A 21458-nucleotide genomic window follows, 5' to 3' on the forward strand; every position below is an offset into this window, starting at 1 on the left:
TTTTATCTCAGCTTTGTTTGAATGTTTATTTAACAGAGAATTCTAAGTTGATATACCATTGTGATTCATCTTCACATAAGGCTATCCAGGATTCCTTTGCCCATATCCATATTTTGTTCTTTACTCTCAATACATGAGTGGGATTTAGGATTTTACCAAGTCACTTAAGAGGTGATGGCTTCACTACTACGACTATTAACATGAATTACTTGACACAACTTGAAAGTTGTAGGTAGCTTGCAGTGTTAGTACTGATAAGTGAGTACATAGGTAGGGAGATCTGAAGTGATATACATGCTCACGCTCTGTGTCTCTCTGTCTCTCAGTAATAAATAAACGTTTAAAAAAATTAAAAAAAAAAGAAATTTCTTCCTCTGTAATAGTAGTTTGGGAAAGACATGGGGCCTCTTTTAGGAATTACAATGGTATACTCAGAGTTTTGGAATCTAACATTCAATCCAAGTCCTTTAATTTTTTTTTTTAATGTTTGTTTATTTTAGAGACAGACAGACAGAGTGAGTGGGGGAGGGGCAGAGAGAGAGGCAGACACAGAATCCAGATCAGGCTCCAGGCTCTGAGCTGTCAGCACAGAGCCCGACACGGGGCTCAAACTCATGAGCCATGAGACCATGACCTAGCTGAAGTCGGATGCTCAACCAACTAAGCCACCCAGGCGCCCCAATCCAAGTCCTTTAATAGAAAGGCAGGATTCAGCTTCAGTTTTCCCTGTCAACAATACCTTTACTCATATTATCAGTAACTCCTACTCAACAAGTTGCAATGCACTTAACCAATAACAGAAAGGAAAAGAAGTGATACCAGGAGATTCATACTATCCTCAAAATTCCTGATTGAAACATGGATTTAAAACATTTTTTAAAGAGAGAGAGGCAGGGTGCCTGGGTGGCTTAGTCACTTAAGCGTCCGACTTCAGCTCAGGTCATGATCTCATGGTTTGTGGGTTCAAGGCCTGCATTGGGCTCTGTGCTGACAGCTCAGAGCCTGGAGCCTGCTTTGGATTCTGTGTCTCCCTCTCTCTCTGCCCCTCCCCTGCTCACACTCTGTCTCTCCCTCAGAAATAAATAAACATTAAAAAAAAATTTCTTTTAAAAGAGAGATAGTCTGGGATAGTTTTCCCGGGTTTCTCCCATGTTTACAGGAGGTATACATGTTATTAAACTGTTGTTTTTCTCCTGTTAACCTTTTTTTCTTTTTTTAATACTGGTGGGATCTCACCCAAGAACATAGAAAGGGAGAGGGAAATTCTTTTTCCTCCCCTACAGTTTAGTGACTCATGATGGGACATGCCCTCTGGAGCCTGCAGATAAGTATCCTGGAAAACTGGCAGAAGCTGTTAAAGGAAATGCTTCTTCTTATTTAAATACCTGCTTGCACCATGGAGGCCTGAGATTTCACCTGTGCCACCTCCTCCTGAAATGAGACCCAACTTTTTAACCAATCTAATCTATTCTCAAGACTGAGGAAAGCACTGCTGTTTGTAGCAGGTATCACGGCTTCAAGGTGCCGCCCAGGCCCTCAGGACTTGTGGTCCCAAGGGAGTCACCACGGTGTGCTCCGTGGCATCTGGAGGTGTTCCTACAGATGATGAGCAGGCTTCTAGGCTAGAGAGGGAGGTCATGATGGCTGCACAGAAGGCACCGGACCCATACAATATACTAGCCCCAAAGGCAGCTTCAGGCACCAAGGAACACCCTAATTTAGTCCCATCTATCACCAACAAGCATCTGTGAAGAGGACAACAGTGCCCTCATCTGGTTCTGGCTGCACAGAGGCAAAGCCCAGCGAATGCCCTGGCTGTGGAACCCCTTATAAGCACCAACTTATAGGTGTGTGCTGCGAACTTTTTTCTTTCCAATCAAGACTAGCCATTGCATTGACTCCTTCTCCCCCCGCCCCCGCCAAAAAAAGACTGAGACTAGTTCAGTGAAACTATAGAGCAATCTATCAATCAACTCAGCTTCTGGACTATAAAATGAATCTGAAATTTCAAAGGCAGACCCGAAAGGAAGCAGACTATGGCACCGCAAAATACGCTTCTTTGGCATAAGGATTATTTTGAGCTGATCATTTTTAAGAAACAGGATATACAGCAAAAGCTCTGGAAATCTAGTGAAAGCTCTTTTATATGGGAAATCTCCATTAGTAAGGGTATTTTCCTTACCAGAAAGACAAAGATGACTCTACTTCACAACAACCTTACTCCTGTTTAGCTGAAGAAGGTACTCAAGTGAGAGCCTGGCCTATTTGGGAAGTTACTCAGTTCTTTTGGGTATCTCATGTATACAGGAGGCATACATGTTATTAAACTTCTGGTTTTTTCCTGTTTTAAAAAAAAAAAGAAACGTTCTGGCAGGATTTCTAGGAAATAGTGACTGTTATTTTGTTTTTAAAGTGTTTTCTGAACAGTAGTCAGTAAGTGCAGTCATTTAACACAAACCACTTCCCATTCGGCATTTAGCTTTGGGCCACCAGCAGCTTGCAGATCAAGGGCTTGGACACCTTGGTTATGCAAATTAAAAGTGTTAGAGAGTTCAGTTATTTGTTCCTAAGAATCAAAATGAAGTCTTTGATTCTGTAAACAATCTTCCTTTTTTCTCCAACCGAACATTGAGGGGTCTTAAAAGTTACTAAGGACATAAAATAATAAACTTTGTTTTAATGTACTTAAAATTTGAGATAGCTATAAAGATTCACTGCTATAGCAACCTTCAACAAAACTATTATGCAGAGGAAGAAAGTATCATCTGTGTATTTCAAGTAGTCAAAAAAGAAAATTTCAAGTACATATTTTCACAACTGAGTGCCTTAAGGATTAGATTTATCTTTCTCATTTTATTTTCTTTACTACAATTTCCTTAATCTCTAATATTTTTAATTCTAGTGAATAAATTCTGACTCACAATATTATACATGCTACTGGAAAATTCACATTCAGAGATTCATATACACTCCAAGCATTTAAAAGAACCTAAGCCTTTTCATTAAAAATACTATCCACCTGATTATCTTTTGTGTGTGAAAAGCATCTGAACATTTTCATCTGTGTATACAGCTGTACTTGAAAGGGCAATTGATCAAAAAATTTTTCTACTGTATACTTTTCATTTGTCTTTCTAGCACTTGTTCTGATAATGTCTTCTCACGTGTGCTGACGATTTGCATTCTCACCTGCCTGCTGTCTCGGTAATATCCTGCTATATAGCATCTTTACCTTGTGACCTCGCTCTGTTTACTGTTATTTACCAAGAGTCATATCTAAAAGCTATGCTTCTGTTCACATTGCTCAAAACCGACCTGCTTGACCCCAGTAAATAGCATCTATAGGCGTGCTTCCTAGGCAAGTATTAAAATTAAAACCATTAACGCAATCTAAGAATATGGATAACTGGAACAGGCCCTCTTAAAGCTCTTCTAACGCTTATTTTATGAACCTGCTATAGTTACATTAAAAAAACAGGATGTTAAGCAATCTGCTATGCAAAGAAAGGACTTATGATGGAATAATGATCATTAACAATTTTTAAAACCATATTAATAAAGACTGGTGTTTCAGTTAGAAATAAGGCATTTCCTTATAGATTTGGAAGACTGAAAAAGAACAGTATTCTAGGGCCTGCACCACCCAAGCAATCCCATATGGCATAAATACAATAGAAATTAACTTCTTAACCTAAAAAAATAATACACAGTAATAAAGTAAAACAAAATTGATAAATCACAAAATTAGGTAATTTAATATTTAGGCTATAATGCGCATTTTACTAAAAATTTGATTCATATGAAGAGTTAAAGGCTATATGATATGCATATTAAATAAATTTGATTAATATGAAAGTTTTAAAATTCTCTTCTCTGTCATTCTGAAATCTCTCTGAATGTTCCTGTCAGCATCATGAAACACTTAGTGCTAGTTATCTTGAAATTAAGTACAACCAACCCAAATCTGGGAGTAAACGCCAAGTATTTTCTCAGATCCGTACTGTGATATTTTTCTCAAATAGAATGAAGCGTGTCACATATAACCCACCCTTTTGTTTGGCTAATCCTGCTGACTTATACTTACTGTTATTACTTATTCTAATACAGAAAACCCAAAGATCTGTAATAAGTGGTACTGAAACATTAGAAAAACTTTCATTAGAAATAATTTAAATACCAGAACTGGAGTGGATACAGAAATGGTCATAAAGAGCACAGAGTAGTTGATGGCAGTCTTAGGAAGTGCTTCTTAAAATTGAAAGATATGTTTACTGTGATGAAAGGCTTTCTCTGCATATCCCTAAATCAGGGTGTGCGCCCCACTTCCTTGGTTAGGTGACAATACAAAAGAAAATAACTTCGGAATATTTATTACGTCGGTATTTCAGTTTTGTAGAAACATGCTAAACGCACGATGGAGAAAATAACACAGTCTCAATAAAGTGACCACGTAATGCCACCCCATGGAGAATGGCTCCCCAGGTATAGAACTGTAGGTATTTCCTTATGTCTACTCCATAATAAAACTATTTAAATAAAATTTAAACATCAGAAGTTATAGTTGTGATAAAAATTTCACTTGACTTTGAAGCAGAAGTCTTGAGTCATGAGAAAGCACTCTTTCACAGCAAGTTATAGTATTACTGGCAGCATATACATAGGTGACGTGAAACAATCACTATTTCCCAAAGTAAGGAGCCATGGACGCATCAAATGATTTATATAAAGACTACATAACTTAATATACGGCAATATTTACAGAATTGTAGAAATCTAAGAAAACCTTTATCCTCATTTCTTAAGAATATTCATTTGAAGAAACATTTTGGCATTAATTGGTACGATAATTACCTGTTTCTTGTGCAGAACCAACTGAACAGGTGCAGGTTAATTTCTCTTTATGTATAACCAGAATAAAAATTTAAACACTGCAAATCCTCAGTGAACAATAATTCTCTTGCAAACTCAGAATTTTATAATAAGGTAGTCATCCCACTCTAAAAACTTCAGAATGTTTATATGGGATTACTCTCCCTAAAACTAAAAAGTGAAACATTAAGAAAGAAAAATTTAAAGCAATCTAGTTAATACCTTTGTTTTTAAAAACAAACAAAATGTTATAAACCTTTAAAAATCCACTTTTCAGCACTTAAGTTTCCGAAATCAAGCATATTATACGATATGCTACTTGTGACTTGTAAAGTAGCAGCACGGGGGATCTCTTAATTGCATTATGTACACAGGTCCTTGAGGAGTCTACAAATAAAAATCATATTCAACTTTCATCACGATATCAGAAATCTTTTAAAATCTAATATACTATCATTTTAGATGTTTTCTGCATTTGGTTACCACTAAAATGCTTTAAAGATAATGTAAAAAGCATTTCTTCCCTTTTCTTCCTTCCCACCAAAAAATTTCAAACTTTATGTATGAGGCATTTTCTTATATAATTTGCATTTCAAAGCCAGCTCCAAAAAATAGATAATCCAAAGCCTTAAGTACAAGTTAAAAAAAAATAGCGTATACCACTGAAAATGAAGTAAGAAACTATTTTCTTTTTGACTGAAATACTAAGTATTTTAAACTTTGTATAAATAACACACACAGACTGCCCCTCTACCATACCACACTCCTTAGGTACAGCGTCTAAAGAGGAGTAGCGCTAAAACAAAGGACGACAACAACCAACACTTACATGTATACTCTCATTCTTCTTAGACACATACATTATGAATTTTCTACTGGCATTCTTGAATAAAGTTAACAAGCATACTTTTTCACCAATTTATTCTCATTTCTCCCTTGTATATAAGAATCTCTAACAAAAGGAAATGTCTTCAAGGATTTCTGAAATCCCTAAAATATTCTTTAGCAAAAAAAAAAAAAAAATCCTAACCTATCAGGCATCTCAATAAGCATATACATTTAAAAAACAATCTATTTTATGGCTTATGCTTCAATTTAATGCATGACCAAAGTCCCAGGGATTGAAGAATCTTATTAGCAGCCAAGAGCTAAATGGATGACAATATTCCTCACGTTGTAATCTCAAAATTTTTAAAGAAAACTATTCACTATAGTCTTAGAAAAACTTGGAGATAATTCTATTTTAAAAACATACTTACCACAAACAAATACAAGGGAGACAAATAAGAAAATAGATTGTGTTGTATCTTTGTAAACTTGTTCCATTTCAAAATGTATTCTTTAGGGTCAGGGAAATTTCCTATACAAGTGAAACTAAATATTTGTTCCCTTTGCTTTGAAAAATATTTACAGTACATAGAACTACAAGCTAAAAGTGTACATCTGCTTATATTGCTGGCCAGTGATATAAATGAACAAGAACACAAGGTGCTTATTCAATTATCTGAGCATTATAATTTGTATAGTGATGTTATTGTAGGTCAACTATGGAAAAATTAGAAAACATTAATGAACACCAGCCCTTGTGTAAAACACCACACAAGATGCCAAGGTATTATACATTCACTGTGGTAAAAACTGTACATATGTATTCTGTGCATCTTCAGCATTGCAAAATTTACATTACAATTTTTTCATCTTTCAAAATTCTGAGTTCAAAAAAGTCTATTTTTTCTTTTGCCAGAGAAAAGTGATGTTAACTGATTGGGTCTGTGAAACTGCTTATAAAATTCTTTGCTAAGGTCTTTTCATCAATGTCTTTTACTGATGTCCTCGTGAAGAAAAACTAAATTTTGCAAGTTTTGAACAGATATTTCCACATCTTTGCTGGCTAGCATCATGATGTACATAATAATTGTATATGTAATAATAGTCCACAGTAATGTGAAATACAAAACTTTGTTCTGTTAAGTCTATTTTGGTCTCAGAGCGAAGTTCATTTCTTTCATCCAGCCATGTTGTCCCTTATTTGATCAACTCGAAGAGCTAGGTCTCTAAAAGAGGGGCGCTGATTTACATTATTGTTCCAGCATTCAGTCATAATCAAATAAATCTATAAAAGAGAAAATAAACCAAAATTATAAGGAACACAAGGTGCCACCTTTTAATTGATGAAGACATGAACGGAGAACTAACTTAATTTTCCTATGTAGGCTTATGTCATGGCTATGCCTAGATCCACAGTCATATGATTATCCAAAAGCTTAGCAAATTAAATGTCATCAAGTGACGTGAAATCCTTGTGAAAAGGGAATGAAAACATCTGATGAATGTGGATAAAAAATGTTTTGTGGGGGGCGCCTGGGTGGCTCAGTCAGTTAAGCATCCAACTCTTGATTTTGGTGTGGGTTATGATCCCGGGGTGTGGGACTGAGGCTGACTTCAGGCTCCAGGCTGAGTGCAGCCTGCTTAAGATTCCCTCTCCCTCTCCCGCTCCACCTCTTGAAAACACGGGCTCTTCTCTCTCAAAAAAAAAATGTTTGTTTTTTTTTTGTTACCTCATCTGGGCATCCATCTGGTCTTGGTAATCTTCCATTATTCTTTAGGAGTTCTATCAAATGAAACACAATCATCTGTCCTTGTTTGTCATTGCCAATCATACGCATAAATTCCTGCAATATAAATCCACTTTTCAATAAATTTTTATTTTGGTATATTTAATTTGAACCAGAATTCTTTCTCAACTTCTAGTAAATGTGAAAAATTCTGTATATGTATGTTTTCCTATATGCTTGAAACCTTTTAAAAACAGACTATTTTGAAGATCAAACCTTCCTTTTAGTCATATTTCAGAAAAGACAGTGCCATTTCCATAACTATAATATATTTGACACAAATTCCCTGAGAAGAGCCCAAAAGAAGTGAAATAAAAGATGTTTACTTTGGTTTTTTGATAGTTGTCTTAACACATCATATTATATTTCAGCTGAAATAAAATTTAGATTGTAAAAGAGAACATAATAAAAAGAACACAGAATGAATATTTAAGCATAAATGCAATGGAGATAAAATGCTCGTATGTACAAAATTCCTAAAATTAAAGTCTGAACTATGAGCTAGAGAAACATTTACAACAAACGCATCGCTTATTTAAATACAGAGAATTCTTACAAGCTGGTAAGAAAAATTACTAACATAATAAAGGGCAAAAGCACATGAGATAATGCACACACACATATACTGATTTCAAATACCCAAAAACTATGTACTCAATCACACTAATGGGAGACATACAAATTAAAATCAAATAACTATAACTTCTATCAATTTGAAAAAACTGCATAAAATACTAGCAAATGATAAAATGTATGCTCTTATGCACTGTTATTCGGAGTACAATCTGGTATAGCTTTTCTGAAAAACATTTCGAAATAATCAAAAACGTTTGAAAGAGTTCCTAATCTTTTACTTATAATTACACTTTTATTCTAAGGTGATAAGAGATAAATATTTATATATGACAATGTTCACTATGTTCATTGAAGTATTACTTAAAAGACTGAAAAATGGAAAAGAAATGAAAAATGGAAAAATGGAAAAATGGAAAAATGGAAAGGAACTATAGCATGGATATTTACTTGTATTAGTAAATATTTACCACAAATACAATTTCGAACTTTTGGATAGCATTTTATTGTAAGGATATAGTTTCTGATATTTTCCTTTTTTAATTATCCTTTATTAAAAAAATATAGAATAGACAGGGAAAACTATTTTTAAACGTTTAACTTTTTCAATAACTTCTGGAATGAATCAATTAATTAGGTTTACTAAAAACCTTTTGAAAATGCAAGTTAATTTAATGAACAAGTTTAGGGTTATTTTGTTGGATGTTGTCTTCAAATCACCAATAAGAGGGTATAAAATGAGTCCTAAGCTTACTATTATTCTCTGGGAGAAGCTTTTCCCATGTTAAAAAAAGCCGACGGTAAATAAAAAGCACACTGACCGCTGGTGGACTTTTACTCTTCTCGATGTATGTGAAAAGTTCATACAGAACCACTCCAAAGCTCCAAACATCTGAAGCCACAGAAAACTTGCTCTCTGTCAGTGATTCTGGAGCATACCTATAAATGTATGGAAAGCATTTGTAAGACGGTTTCTTGAATTATAATAGCACTGTATGGTGACAGATGATAGCTATACTTGTGAGCACAGTGTAACACAGACTTGTCGAATCACTACGCTGTACGACGAATGTAATGAACTAGACTTCATTAAAGAAAAAAAAATTATGTGATATGCCAACTCTAAATTTAACCTGAAAATCACTGGATTAAAAAGGGTATAAAGAAAAGTTAACATAAGTAGGCCTAAAGCTGCCATCCTCAAAAACGCTCGCTTGCAAGGTTGACAAGTGACTGGCGCCTGGGAACTAGATTTCTAAAGGGCTGCCACAGCTCCTAAATGGTAAGGGAGGCTCACTGTGCCTGAAATGTTTCTGCAAACAATATGGTTTACAATGAACACCTGTCTTCCTTCTGGCAGTCTGGAATTGTGGTACATGCCAGGCAGAGATTTTGTTGGGGGTATTACATGTGTCCCGTGTGACTTTTCTGGGACAGGACCCTGAAAGTTTGTGTTTTCCTCCAGGTGTTGCCTCAGATGGCTTTTCCCTTCACTGATTTTACTTTATATCTGTTCTCTGAAACGCATCATAGCCATGAATATGACTGTATGCTGAGTCCTAGGAGTCCTCCTAGTGAATCATCAAGCCTGCGGATGGTCTTGGGAAACTGCCAAACAAAGATAACTAAGTACCTTCCTGGAACTCTAAAGTACCTGCAAAGTACCTTCCAGGTACTGAAATTTAAAAAAAATAAAATAAGCTGCTCTTTGCAAGCTAAAACTTGAAATGAATCGAGATAAGTTTCCAACTGGAAAAAAAAAAAAAAAGCTTCTAAACTGGAACAAGACTAAAAGCTATTAATATAAGCACCTGTTAATCAGAAGGGGGTAGGGAGGAGTGCCTGGGTGGCACAGTCGGTTGAACATCCAGCTTCTGCTCTGGTCATGATAAGATCAGATCATGATCTCACGGTTCCTGAGATTGAGCCCTGCATCAGGCTCTCTGTTCTTGGCACAGAGCCCGCTTTGGATCCTCTGTCTCCTTCTCTCCCCCTCTCCCCTGCTCACGCTCTCTCTCTCTCTCTCAAAATAAATAAACTTAAAAAAAAAGTGGTGGGAGAAGGAAGCAAAGTCACTGGGGAAAACAGTGTCATTGTCTACTCAAGTCTCAACACTATCCAAGGGAGGATTTGGGCTAATGGAATGTGAATATCATGGTTCCATTGTTAAGTTATCCTTATTATAGAGGATAGTGACAAAGATCTGTTTTAGACTGGTGAGATTAACTATATGAATTATGCAAATTTAGTACCTCCTTCAAAATCCGATTTAAGCTTCCTCACTTCCACAGATCCTTCTCTGACTACTCAAGGTCTTAATGAGCTCATGTTACTCAGTTTCTATAGTATTTATTGTCGATACTATAGAATTAACCATGCTTTTTTATATATATTAAGTTTTTAAAAAATTCTTATCTTTAAATGTATGTTAGTTTTATCCCACAAATGGAATAAAACATTCTTGAAGACATTCTATTTCCCCAACATTTGCAAAACAGTCTCTTCCTTTGGTTTTCATGAAAGCACTGTCTACAATTTCCTCCGTCATCTCCAAGGCTGTTTTCCTCTCTCCCGTCACTTACGTAAGGATAAATACAAATCACAAAGGAAAAAAAAATCAATTCTCCCTGTGGAAAATGAGGGAAAAGACTCTTTCTCCTCTTAGAGCATTTACTTTAGAAAATTTATCATTGTAAATTCTTTGTGTCTTTTGAAATATAGGTAATTTTTTTTTTAAAGCTTTTGCTTAAAAGCCTCTTGCCAGCTGTATGATCCAAAAATGCTTCTCAAGAACCTGGGAACCACCTCTCCGGAATGTAATCATCAAAGAAATAGCACCCAACCTCCCAGTTTTTGTGGGACAGTAGGAGTTTAACTTCCGACAGGTGCCTCCTTCCAAGTTGCAAAACTATCTCCTCCCATAAAAATATGAGAAGTCTATCTGTCCTGTGGGTGATGACAATTAGTTAACACAGTCACTTAAGATAAACTATGTGTGATGTCAAGTTCTCTTACTTGAGGACTAGCTATTGTTTATATTGACAACATGTACGTAATGGGTTGAATCTGCTTGGCCACAGAAGGAGGTGAGATTTCTTTCTTGTCTTTACAGTCTCTTAGCAGATCACTTGTGTGATGCACATGACGCTCAGGGTTAAAGCTTATTCAGTAATAAAACTTTCTTTTCTATCTTTGTGCAGAGGTTTACTGAATTGGGAGGAGATTTCATTTCTAATTATATTTCCCCAACACTTTCCTTCTCCATTTTCTAAGTTAGGGTTTCCCAAGGTTCTATCATCAAACCTCTTTTTGTCAAAACTTTCCATTAGATAATATTCATCCACCTATATACTAATGTCTCCTAAATTTATAACCATATTTTTGAACTTTCTTTTGTGTTTCGACTTACTGAACACTTCCATGTTAAATAAGGTTCTTTAGGCAAAGAGAACTCCATTCCCACTTTTCCAAAACCTGCTGGTTATTTTACTTTCCTTATGCATTGAATGCCATCAACAATCTAGCTTACTTCCCAGGTGGAAATCTTAAGGTTTTTTTTTTTCTTTTGATTTGAGAGCGAGAAAGAGAATGCACTCATATGAATGGGGGAGAGGGGCACGGGGAGAGTGAAAGAATTTTTTTTTTAATGTTTGTTTATTCTGAGAGAGAGAGACCGACCAAGCAGGGGAAGGGCAAAGAGAGAGGGAGAAAGAGAATCCCAAGTAGGCTCTAAGCTGTCAACACAGAGCACAATGCACAGTTCAATCTCATGACCATGAGATCACAACCCGAGCCAATATTAAGAGTCAGACGCTTAACCGACTGAGCCATCCAGGCACACCCAGGAGAAAGAGAGAATCTTAAGCATGCTCCAGCTCAGCGTGGATCCTCCATGAATCCAAAAGCCTGCTTCAACAGAAAAATATTCTAGCAGGAGCATTTTTCCTTTATTTTTTTAAAATTTTTAATGTTTGTTTATTTTTGAGAGAGACAGACAGAGAGACAGAGCGTGAGCAAGGTAGGGGCACAGAGAGAGAAACAGAACCTAAAGTAGGCTCCAGGCCCTGAGCTGTCAGCACAGAGCCTGATGCGGGGCTCAAACTCACAAACCGTGAGATCATGACCTGAGCAGAAGTCGGATGCTTAACCGACTGAGCCATACAGGTGCCCTTCCTTCAGTTCTTAACACCAACACTTAGGACAAGCTAAAACTTGTTGTTAGCTTAAAACAAAGAGCACTTTTGAATAACAAAAGCAATGTAGATAGCAAGATTACATGAAATTATAACTGTTTAAAAGATATGATGGCTATATCTCATGCATAAAAACTGTATGAGTTCTCTTTAATACTTCAGATTTAGTGTTCATTACTCAATAAATTAGTTAAAACCTATTTTATCAACTCATACATCTGAAATATTTATACAAAATTTAGTCTCATTTCATTATATAAAACATTTAACACTTGCTAATATAAAAATAAAACTATTCCAACGGCCTAATTAGTTTTTGGCAGTATATAGCTTTCCATTCCATTAAATACACAGGAAAATTTTGATCATGATAAAAATGATGTTATTTCTGATTTTTACACTAACTTATTTAATGTTTCTCCAAAGTCAAACATCAGTTTGATACATATGTCTCCCCAACACAATTACTAAAGGAATAATAAACATTTTACCGTATACATTACTTCATACATTCTAATCTTAGCTACGTTTTATTCTGTATTATTTATTGCAAACTAAGTAATAAGAAAGGACTTATCTTATTTTCATAACAGTGTAAGATTAATTATACAAGATATGTATCATCTTAAGCTTATCTTGGCTGCCCTTGTGATTTATTTTTCCAGACATGCAGGGAGAAATAGAGGGCCCAAAGCTTACATAATTTGGGACCTTTCTTTATAACAAAAAATACAAAATTAAGTATGAAACTGAATATTTAAAATTAGAAAAGAAGGAATCTTGAAAGGAAGGTGCTCTGGTGAATATGCTTTATTATAAACATGCCTCCACACATGTGTCCTGCAATTTATTTTTTTAAATAATATTTCACAGTTTTTTCTTTTTAATGTTTTATTTTATTTTTGAGAGAAGACAGAGCCAGAATGCGAAGCAGGATCCAGGCTCTGAACTGTCAGCACACAGCCTGACGTGGGGCTCGAACTCACGAGCTACGAGATCATGACCTGAGCCGAAGTCGGACGCTCAACAGACTGAGCCACCCAGGAGCCCCTAATATTTCACAGTTTTAACACACTTACTTCTAGAGTTGAACAATAAAGTCAGATTTTTAAAAAACTTTTAGTATACTTCCCAGAAATTGAGAAATTGAATGACTTTAATGATTTCACTTTTGAAAATCAAGTGGTTTAATTCTTTACTTTCAATAAAATTCAAAAAAAGAATGGATTTAATGAAGTTTCCAGGTAAGAGATAAATTTTAATGGTACTTCATTATATACTTTTTTGCTCCTTATCTCAGAAAGAGTCACAGAAATGAATATTGTTATAACAAAACTCTTTCCATTCCTATATACTTATTTACACAACTTTTCTCAGTGTTCACATCTACAAAAAGGCAAAATAAACAGAATTTAAGCTGAATCTGGTCCCATGATAGAAATTAATATTCATACAGGGATATATGAACTAATCGGAGGGGAAAATAGCTCCATTTATCTTATTAAGAAATACCTCCAGGGGCACCTGGGGCGCTCAGTCGGTTAAGCGTCTGACTTCAGCTCAGGACAGTTCCTGAGTTCAAGCTCCACATAGGGCTCTGTGCTGACAGCTTTCGGAGCCTGGAGCCTGCTTGGGACTCTCTGTCTCCCTCTCTCTCTGCCCCTCCCTCGCTTGTGCTCGCTTGCTCTCTCTCTCTCTCTCTCTCTCTCTCAAAAATAAACATAAAAAAAAGAAATGCTTCCAATAAAAAACTTTAAACAATTATCCAATTTGTAATTTATTTGTATTGCATTGGAACACTGTATCCTGATAATAACTTCAATGATAACCCAACCCAGAAGAAAAATGTGAATACTTCTGAGTTTTGTGGTCACAGGAAATTTAAAAGTTAATTTCAATTTACAGTAGCTCCCCCCCTCATCCACAGTTTTGCTTTCTTGGGTCTCAGTAACTAGTGGTTAACCACAGCCCAGATGCAGATGATCCTAACACCACGTCACAAGGCTTACGCCATCCACCTCACTTCATCTCATCATACAGGCACTTTATAACTCACAAAGAAAGGTGAGTTCAGTACAAAAAGATACTTTGAGAGAAAACAAGAGAGAACAATTTCACATAACTTTATATTGTTATAATTATTCTACATTATTAGTTGAAACAATGAGAGTGAAAACACAAATAACCTCTTAGTGTTATTATGAAAATACCTTTGACTTCCTGGACCCCCTAAAACGAGAATCTGGTGTCCCCACACTTTGAGAATTTCTGTTCTCCACCAAAAGTAGATCTCTCTTCCTAAAATATGAATCTCAACATGATATTCCCTTGGATGAGGCCTGTAATTTCCTACCTACACACGGTCTACTGAATGAGGCTTGAACTCATCAACACGGCGCACCAGGCTCAATCCCTTTCGGGCCGCCATCACTCCCCGTTTGCTCTGGGACTGTGCCACTCACTTCCAAGTCCCTGCCCCTCTAGTTCTGGTCTTCCTCCTCAGGGAACACCTTTGCTCTTCTCTACCTGGTAAACTATTAATCAATAATTGAAATGTCACTTCCTGGTTGTAGTTTTCTCTGATTAATTTAAACCCTCAGGGGAAATATCCACATTCTTATGTTTTCCCATTATATTCTTCATTATTGCACTTATGATATAATGATTGCAATGACTGACCACACATTTGATTTTTTTTTTTTTTTTTTTTTTTTTTTTTTTTTTTTTTAATCTATGAGCTCTGAAAGGGAAGGGATAATGTGTAGTGGACCTGTCGGCTGAATATGCCTGCCACATCAAACATTTCCTTTTTAGTTCGGTTTTCTTAGTAACCAGGCACAGTTGTTTGTTGTTGTTGTTGTTGCTTTTCTGATGCTAACCCTATCTTCATATCCCAAGCTCCCTGTATGGTGTTTGGAACAGTAGAAACTTAATAAATGTTTATCAGATTGTATTTGTTAAGTATGCCCAAACTGCTTAAAATCCATATAACTAATCTTTATGGATTTCTAGTTAATTCCATTTAACTTCTTTAATTTCTCATCCTGGAAAAAAAGAATTAAACTCATGTATCAATGGACATGTCCAAAGCAGATAAGTTTAGATGAGTCTTATTTTGTAGTTTCCTTATACTCTAAAAATAATTAGATGATGATATCACCAGGATATTCCTTAAAACTGTTATTATTCTGAAAAATTTCAAACATACACAAATAGAGAACAATAGACATTCATTTCCTGCCTTGTTTTATTAGCCACCCCCATCTCTACCCCACTGAATTGATATGAAGTGAATTATGGACATGAGAGTATTTCAGTCATAATTATTTCAGTATGCATTTCTAAAAGATAAGGGCTTTTCTTTAAAATACTCACAATGTCATTAAATATTACTCTTCTGTATAATAAGATTTTGTTTTAATACCAGTTAATTAACTTACAGAGTAATACTAGTTTCAAGTGTAAAATATGGTGACTCAACATTTATATATAACACCCACTGCTCATCACAAGTGCACTCCTTAATCCCCATCACCCATTTAACAACCCCCACATCCCCCTCTGATAACCATTTGTGTGTTCTCTGTATATAAGAATATGTTTCTTGGTTTGTCTCTCTCTTTTTTTTCTCCCTTTGTTCATTTGTTTTGTTTCTCAAATTTCACATGAATGAAATCATATGGTATATGTTTTTCTCTGAGTTATTTACTTAGCATAATAATCTCCAGCTCCATCCACGTCTTGCAAATGGCAAGATTTCATTGATTTTATGGCTAATACTCCGTTGTACATATATACCACATCCTTTTTTATGCACATTAATTTTATTTCCAATGACACTGGGGTGTGTAAAGTGAAATGTGAAGTCTCTCCTAATCACATTCCTCAGTAGTAATCAGTATTTCTAGTTTCCATTCTTTTTTTTTTTTTTTTTTTCTTTAGAAAGAGAGAGTGTGCCAGCAGGGGAGAGGCAGAGAGAGAGGATCTCAAGTAGGTTCCACACTCAGCAATAATCCATTTGTTCTAAATCACTTGTGTTTTCTTACCTAATTTCCTTCCAGACTAATGATTTGTAATAGCTGGGATAAGTTGTAAAATTTACAGATATAAAATAAATGAAGATAACTAACAGATATGGATGGGCAATGAACTTAGCAGTAGCTAACTAAATAATCTATATATTTCTAATAAGTCTGATGAACCTCAAACTTTCATAAATGGACAGTTTTAGTGTTTATATTAGTAATTCTAACTTGCAAGTCAGAAACCCAAAATGTAAATAAAACATAAAAATGCAAATAAAACCAAAACAAAACCCATCCCTTAACAGAAACATCCGATTTAAACAACATAATCTTAATACTATTATTTTAGCAGATAAATAAACCAGAATTAAAGTCTATTTAGATTTTATCACAAACCAAAACATTTAAATACATTTTCAGCGATTCATCCCTATAAAACAAAATGCACCATTAATGAACTAAGACATAAAAAAAGACCTTGCATCGAAGCACAAATCAATAAAAACAACAATGTACTCCACATAAAAAATCAGGTTTGTATGCTCCTCACAATTCACAATTTTAAGTGAAGATCAAAAATTACCTTTAGCTTTGGGGCACCTAGGTGACTCAGTCGGATAAGCATCTGACTCTTGGTCTCGGCTCAAGGTCATGATCTCACAGTTTGAGTTGGAGCCCTGCTTTGGGCTCTGTACTGACAGCGTGGAGCCTGCTTGGGATTCTCTCTCTCCCTCTCTCTGCCCCTCCCTCGCTCACTTTCTGTCTGTATCTCTCAAAATACATAAACTTGAAAAAACTACCTTTAGCTTCAAATTGCTATAAAATATTCAGTTAATGCTGGATTAAAGCACCATCATGGTTAAGAACGCTTAGGGGAGCCTGGGTGCCTCAGTCAGTTAAGTGTCTGACTTCAGCTTAGGTCAGGATCTCCTGGTTCATGAGTTCCAGCCCCACATTGGGCTCTGTGCTGACAGCACAGAGCCTGGAGCCTGCTTCAGATTCTGTCTCTGTCTCTCTGCCCCTCCCCCACTCACACTCTCTCTCTGTCTCAAAAATAAACACTAAAAAAAATATTTAAAAAAAAAAAAAGAAAACTTAAAAGCACAAATTCTGAGAACAGACTATCTGGGTTTTGAATCCTAATTCTGCCATTCGTCGGTCTTTTGACCTTGAGCAAGCTATTTAATCTGTCTACACTTCAGATATGCTTAAAATGGACAGAATACATATTCTCCAAGGGTTGTCGTAGAGATTAGATGAGATAATCCATGAAATGCATTTAGCCCAATGTAAGCATGATAAATTTTTGCTATTATTATAAATATATAAATGATAAACTATGAATAATAGTAAATTTTCGCTAAAATATACTCACCAGAATATGGGACTTTCACCAGGTTCTTTCACTTTGTAGTATTCTTTGTCTTGTGGCAAGACTTTGGTTAAACCAAAATCTCCAATTTTAACCCTGTTTTCATTCTCCACCAATATATTCCTTGTTGCCAGATCCCTGTGGATATACCTTTTTGTACCAAGATACTCCATGCCCTATGGATGAAATAACATTTTTATTTCAGCTAAGTTTTACAAAGATAAATAATTTAAATGGTCTTTCCTCTATATGTTTCCTTAATTATCAAAGAAAAACTCTAGAGGACTTTGTAACAATTACTTTAGCATGTTCTCTTTACTTACAACAAATAGGCAGGATATTAAGTACCTTGCATATCTGAGATGTATACTGCAGAAGTTTTTTATGATCTATCCGTTCTTTATGTTTTTGGAGATAATCTCGTAAACTTCCATATGGTAAATATTCCATAATTAATCTTAAATTACGCCGGCCTTTTAACATACAAAGGGGAACACAATATTTTACTTTGTCACATTTTATTGTTAGAGAATAGAAAACAAACATACATAAAAATGACTTAAAATATATAAACTCTGAGTCTGAGGTGACAAAACTTGATTATAAATTAAGTGATGTAATAGTTAAGAACACAAGCTTTTTGAATCAAAAAGTTTTGAGTAAATTCCTAGCAGTGCTATTGCTGGGTCATAGGGTAGATCTATTTTTAATTTTTTGAGGAACTGAGGAGGGCACCTGTTGGGATGAGCACTGGGTGTTGTATGGAAACCAATCTGACAATAAATTTCATATTTAAATAAATAAATAAATAAATAAATAAATAAATAAATAAATAAAGTAAGGAAAAGAAGCTTTAAAATAGTTATGGTTTAATCTTATGTAACCCTTTCTGCAAACCCAAATAGGCTGATGAAAATTTCCTTTCTCCTCATCTGTAATGAGCAAAAAGTATCCAATTTAAAAAATATTTTCATAGAAGGGTGCCTGGTTGGCTCAGTCAGTTAAGCCTCCAACTCTTAATTTTGGCTCAGGCCCTGATCTCACGGTTTGTGAGTTTAAGCCTGTCATCAGGCTCTGCACGGACAGGTCAGAGCATGCTTGAGATACTCTTTCTCTCTCTGCCTTCCCCACACCCTCAAAAATAAACAAACATTTAGCCCACAATCACCAAGCACAATCTGCAGTGACATAAACACTTCTCTCCTTGGTCACTGGCATATTAGAAGTCCAGACCTTGAGACATTATAGGTTTCTATTACCCAGGATGCCAAGGACATACCTTGAGTTCAAAATAGGTTTCAATGGGCAACATACCAGCACTGTAGCACACTCCCTTGTACTTGACAATGTTGTCATGCTGCAGGGATTTAAGGATTTCAATTTCTCTTTCAAAGTCTCTCAGGTGCTCCTCAGTACTGTGCTGGAGCTTCTTCACGGCCACCACCTCCCCAGTGTTGTCTTGTAGAGGGTCATACCGGCACATCTCCACACTGCCAAAATTGCCCTAAACGGCACATCACAAGAGGATAGAAATCTCAAGTTTTCCAGAGAAATTACTAATGAAGTTGAATTAGGCGAAATTCCAGTAGCTAGAATTAGCAGACATATCTCTAAGCTTACGTTAGGCAACTTTCAGAATAAGAAAAGGAAATAATATTTCAACAGGTAGGTAGTAAATCTATAAATTTGATTTCTTCAAAAGGAATTATAGGCTGAAATATAAACAACTTCAAACAAGCATTTAAACAAATCATGAACATGATTTATTAAGACAAGCCAAGATAATTCCTAAATCTCTATCACTAATTTCCAGGATGATCTTTGCTTCTTCACAATATACCCTTTGATATCACTGCCAGTGAGCTGGATGGAACAAGGAAGGGTCTGTTACGGACTGAGTGTCTGTGTTTCCCCCAAATTCCTAGGATAAAGCCCTAACTACCAGTGGGAGTGTACTTGAAGACAGGGCCTGTGAAGAGGTGATCATAAAGTAAGGCCTTACTCCGATATGGCTGGTGCCTTTGTAAGAAGAGGAAAAGACACCAGAGCTCTCTACCACATGAAGACACAGCCAGGAAGGTGGCCGTATGGAGGGAGGCCAAGAAGAGAGTATGCAATAGAAACTGAACCCTGCCAGCACCTTAACCTTAGACTTTCAGCCTCCAGAACTATGAGAAATAAATATCTGTTGTTTAACCCCCCAGTGTATGGTATTTTGTTACAGCAGCCTGAGCAGACTAATACAAGGTTGATTTATTTGCTAAAAGTGGAACTCGCAGTTGAAAGGATATGGACATTTCAAAGGTCCTTCATACACGCTGCAGCAGACACTTTTGAAGGGGTCACCTTCACTAGATTTAAGCTCTAATAAGCAGTGGAAAAAATGTCAATTTTATCATATTCCTGCCAACACTAACCATTGTTAATATTTCTAAATCTTTGTCAATTTGATAGGCACAAATCAATCTCACTGTTTAAATTTGGAATGCCTCTACTTTCTTTTGGAAGAAGAAGGTAAAGGCAAACACTGTGTGGGAAGAAAGATTTAGGACAGGAAACCAGAAGAGAATGAAAACGTTTGGAATGGGCAGGCACCACAGAAGAAATCAAATAAGGGAGAATAAAAGAACAATCAATTAAAACAGTCCTAAGTACCAGCTAATGTTGGAAATCAATTTGCAATGGAAACAATAAACATTTATATCTGATTTCTTTCTTAACAGTGTTCGAGAGTTGAAAACACAAATAGAAAAAAAATAATTCAGAATTTTATTGTTCCTGCACTAGGAAATGACAGGGAAAGTTAAAACAGACAATCATGGGAGGGAAGGTGACAGCACTGTGGATAGCAGCGGAAGCAGAGTGTAACTGCTTACCAGGAGGTCTACCTCCTCTGGAAAACCAGAGTTGGATCTAGAAGGTGGCTCACAGGCTTCAGGAACAAGAAAGGGTCAAAGACACTGGCAATGACAAAGACACCAAAGGAGGATGTATGTGTTGGAAAGAGTCTAAAGATACAAAGTTATAGTTAAGAGGGAGATTTCAGGGTCTGAATTCCATAAGTAAGATTATTATAAGGGATTACAGAATTCAAAGCGCACTCATTAACATGTTCACAGACTGAGATTGGGAAATTTAAAAAGGTATTCAATGGATGCCCCAAATAATAGCAGGAGTAAGGTGAAGATGAAAACAAGGAGTACCAAAAGTACTTGAAATGTGGATTACCAAACAAGATGTTGGCCAATGATGAGGAGAGACTAACCATATTCACATAGGACTATATATGATGCTGGAGATTCTGACTTTGGAAAAGTAGCAGCAAGGTCCAGATCTGTGTGTCCCAGATCTGCATCAGAGAGTGATAGGTAATAAAGAGGATTTCCAAAAAGCTAGGTTTTAACTGAGGTGACGAGTAAAGAATATAAGTATATGAGGACGTGAGTATAAAAGATCACAAAAATACTCATTTTAGAATTCTGATAGCAGAAGAAAGTTTTCACAATATTTTCTTAACTCTTTTTATGAATATTAAAATATACCATTATTTCTGTTGGTTTAAAAAATATGGAAATAACCTTGAGTACAAATCCCTCCTTTGAATATTTTTACCATGCTGCTAATTGAAAAGAATAAAAGAATGCAGTACACCAAAAATTGTGCTTTTATAAAATGAAAAAGTGATACACACTTTTGTAGAGATGGTGTTTTAGATTGCTTCAATAAGGCAATACAAATAGCTAGACCACTGAACAATCAATTCTTTCAAATAAGCAAAGATGAAATTAATATTATATTGTCAAATGCAGCT

At 35.7% G+C, this 21458-nt stretch overlaps 1 protein-coding gene across 3 annotated transcripts in view; it reads right to left on the reverse strand.

The window, feature by feature from the left end:
- Window positions 1-5538: 5538 nt before the first annotated feature.
- Window positions 5539-21458, reverse strand: part of JAK2 (Janus kinase 2) — a 121762-nt gene continuing 105842 nt past the window's right edge. For all 3 annotated transcript variants that reach the window (XM_030294265.1, XM_030294264.1, XM_030294266.1), the window contains 6 exons: window positions 18962-19151; window positions 17996-18120; window positions 17651-17823; window positions 8879-8996; window positions 7428-7541; window positions 5539-6982 (listed from right to left, as the gene is read on the reverse strand). In XM_030294265.1, coding sequence (XP_030150125.1) covers window positions 6875-6982; window positions 7428-7541; window positions 8879-8996; window positions 17651-17823; window positions 17996-18120; window positions 18962-19151 — 828 coding nt within the window. In that variant the 3' untranslated portion in view covers window positions 5539-6874. The remainder of the gene's footprint in view (window positions 6983-7427; window positions 7542-8878; window positions 8997-17650; window positions 17824-17995; window positions 18121-18961; window positions 19152-21458) is intronic.

Source organism: Lynx canadensis, chromosome D4 (genome assembly GCF_007474595.2).
Source record: "Lynx canadensis isolate LIC74 chromosome D4, mLynCan4.pri.v2, whole genome shotgun sequence".
Taxonomy (NCBI): domain Eukaryota; kingdom Metazoa; phylum Chordata; class Mammalia; order Carnivora; family Felidae; genus Lynx; species Lynx canadensis.